The 2,997-nt window shown below is 35.1% G+C and overlaps 1 protein-coding gene across 1 annotated transcript; it reads left to right on the top strand.

Annotated features, from left to right (window-relative positions):
* Positions 1–235: 235 nt before the first annotated feature.
* Positions 236–2,173, top strand: LOC137637826 (rhodopsin-like). Its single transcript, XM_068369937.1, has 2 exons — positions 236–338; positions 881–2,173. The coding sequence occupies exon 2, from the start codon at positions 881–883 to the stop codon at positions 2,009–2,011; it is 1,131 nt and encodes a 376-aa protein (XP_068226038.1). The 5' UTR covers positions 236–338; the 3' UTR covers positions 2,012–2,173.
* Positions 2,174–2,997: the final 824 nt, after the last annotated feature.

The following is a 2,997-nucleotide window of genomic DNA, read 5'->3' as shown; positions in this document are numbered from 1 at the left end:
AGATTGTGTCGTGAATTAGGCAAGACATTATCATATCAAACCAACCATTCCTAAGCAAGATTCTATAAATGCAATTTTCTCGATGCCCTTTTAAAAAGAAGCACTACACATCTATTGGTTGGAGTTACCTAACTTTGCTGGCTAATTTTGCGTGGTGCCTCCGTTTCTCTTTCTTGAGTACACTTAGCAGAATGCAATTAGGCGTGGAGCTCTGGTATATAAGGCAAGTCATCTGTGAACTGTTACATTCTGGCTTCAGTAGCACCTGGAACGGTATCCCGGGCACTGTTTCTGACGGCTGCTGACCATTTCCTCTCCCTTCGAAACATTTTGAGAACGTAGGTGTCACATAGAAAACAAAGTAAATGGGTTTTAGGTATTATTTCATTGGTATTTTAAAATATTCTAATATTTATTTTCAAAACATACTCATAAAATAGTCCTATTCTATCTATATTTTGAGGTGAAACAAATGCCAACTTTCCCCATTAAACTATGAAAAAATATTGCCTGTGGGTTTTGGATTGCTATCAAATCTATTAATGTAAATTTTTTAAGTAGATAAAAAAAATTAAATGGAAATTGGAGTTGGCATTTATTCGTATTTCCATCACAGGGTCCAATTACGAGAGCGAACTCTATTTTATATTCTATTTGATCGAAAGTACGCTCATTATGAATTCAAGAATATGCTCATCTTAGATAACTTTCTTCTTTCGGTATTTTAATGCAAAAATGACATTATTGTAAGTTAATTTTGATAAAAAATATAGTTGTTTTTTGTTTAAATTAAAGCTAAATTTAATGTAACTAGTTTTTTATAGAGAACAAAACCTTAGAACGTTACTATAATTTTTATACTTTTCTTCTTTTTCCTCAGATGGGCTACTGGGACGACCAATCCAACATGGGTGACAGTGACCTGCTGCCCTCTACGAACCCATACGGTAACTACACCGTTGTCGACAGGGTTCCACGAGAGCTTCTGGGTTACATCCATGATCATTGGTACCAATTTCCTCCCATGAACCCTTTGTGGTACAACCTAGTTGGAGTATTCATGGTTGTTATGGGTAGTCTTGCAGTTTGTGGTAACTTTGTTGTTATCTGGGTCTTCATGAACACCAAATCTCTTAGGACTCCATCAAACATGTTTATCGTAAGTCTGGCCACTTCCGATTTCATCATGATGTCATTCATGGTTCCTCCAACTTTGGTAAACTGTTACTATCAGATGTGGGCTTTCAGTGGTCTCTTTTGTGAGATCTATGCTCTTGTAGGTTCAATCTGTGGCTGTGCCTCTATTTGGGCCATGGTTTTCATTACTCTTGATCGTTACAACGTCATTGTTAAGGGTATTGCAGCAAAACCATTAACCAACTCTGGTGCTTTGCTACGAATTCTATATGTGTGGGGCCACACTTCACTTTGGTGCATGCTTCCATTTTTCGGGTTCAATAGATATGTTCCTGAAGGTAACATGACTGCCTGTGGTACAGACTACCTCTCTGATGACCTGTGGGGCCATCTTTACTTGTACTTCTATGGTTTTGATTGCTTCGTTCTTCCTCTGTTCATTATCGTTTATTGCTACACATTCATCCTGAAGGCTGTTGCCAATCACGAGAAACAGATGCGCGAACAGGCCAAGAAGATGGGAGTTAAGTCTTTGAGAAATGACCCAGAAGCTAAGAAGACATCTAACGAATGCCGACTGGCCAAAGTAGCTCTCATGACGGTTTCACTTTGGTTCATGGCATGGAGCCCTTACTTTGTTATCAATTTTGTAGGCATGCACTACAAGCCTTTCATTACACCTCTCTTCACCATCTGGGGCTCGGTTTTCGCCAAGGCCAATGCTGTGTACAACCCTATTGTTTATGCCATCAGTCATCCCAAATACCGAGCTGCAATGGAGAAGAAACTGCCTTGCCTTTCTTGTGCTACTGAAAGAGAGGAGGACGCAGGTGCATCTGAGGCCACCTCAACTGTCACCACCGAGAAGTGTTAGATGCACAAGAATTGTTGGTTTTGAAAACTGCTTGAATAATGAATTCATCCGAAAATTATTGTTTTCCCAAGAGTGTTAGATAAGTTTTGACTGGTAACTACGATAAAATTATCTAAAATTAGACGAGACCTACCTTCAAGTTGAAATAATTCATGAAATAAATCCTTTGCATTTTTGGAATCTTTCATTATATCCCTTTTCATATGAAAATCAAAGTTTATTTTAGTTATCTATGGTATACATACATATATATATATATATATATATAGATATATATATATATATATATATATATATATATATATATATATATATATATATATATATGTATATATAGATATATATATATATATATATATATATATATATATCTATATATATACACACACATATATATATATATATATATATATATATATATATATATACATATACTCAACCTTTATATATATATATATATATATATATATATATATATATATACACACACACATATATATATATATATATATATATATATATATATACATATACTCAACCTTTAGAGAAAAATGTGATTTGGTCTGATTTTGATGAACTGCCGTGCTATTTTGTGTTAGAGCTTTATTGCCTGGCTTTTTACGATTTATTTTTGCGCCATAAATGTGCCGTTCCATTTCGGAATTTTGGGAGGGTTATACCTATGACGTCACTGAGAGACTTAGGCGGCAAGAAGTGCGTGTAAACAATTTTGGTTGGCCAGAACAGAAGATTTTGCTTACTGAAAAGAGATTTTGTATCGATTGTTTGAGATTTTATGCTGTATAATTCCTCACAAGTGTGTTGCAGCAGGATGCTCGAATACAGGAGGTAAAATATATCCCTGTATTTCTTCTTAGAGGATGAATTGTTAAGAAAACAGTAAGTCACTCAAGTTCCACACACACAGGCTAAACCTCGTAGCTGTACAATCTTCATTCTGTAATAAATTACTTAAAAACAAATGG

The sequence above is a fragment of the Palaemon carinicauda genome, chromosome 3, assembly GCF_036898095.1.
Source record: "Palaemon carinicauda isolate YSFRI2023 chromosome 3, ASM3689809v2, whole genome shotgun sequence".
Lineage (NCBI taxonomy): Eukaryota > Metazoa > Arthropoda > Malacostraca > Decapoda > Palaemonidae > Palaemon > Palaemon carinicauda.
This window is presented reverse-complemented; position numbering and strand designations above follow the sequence as displayed.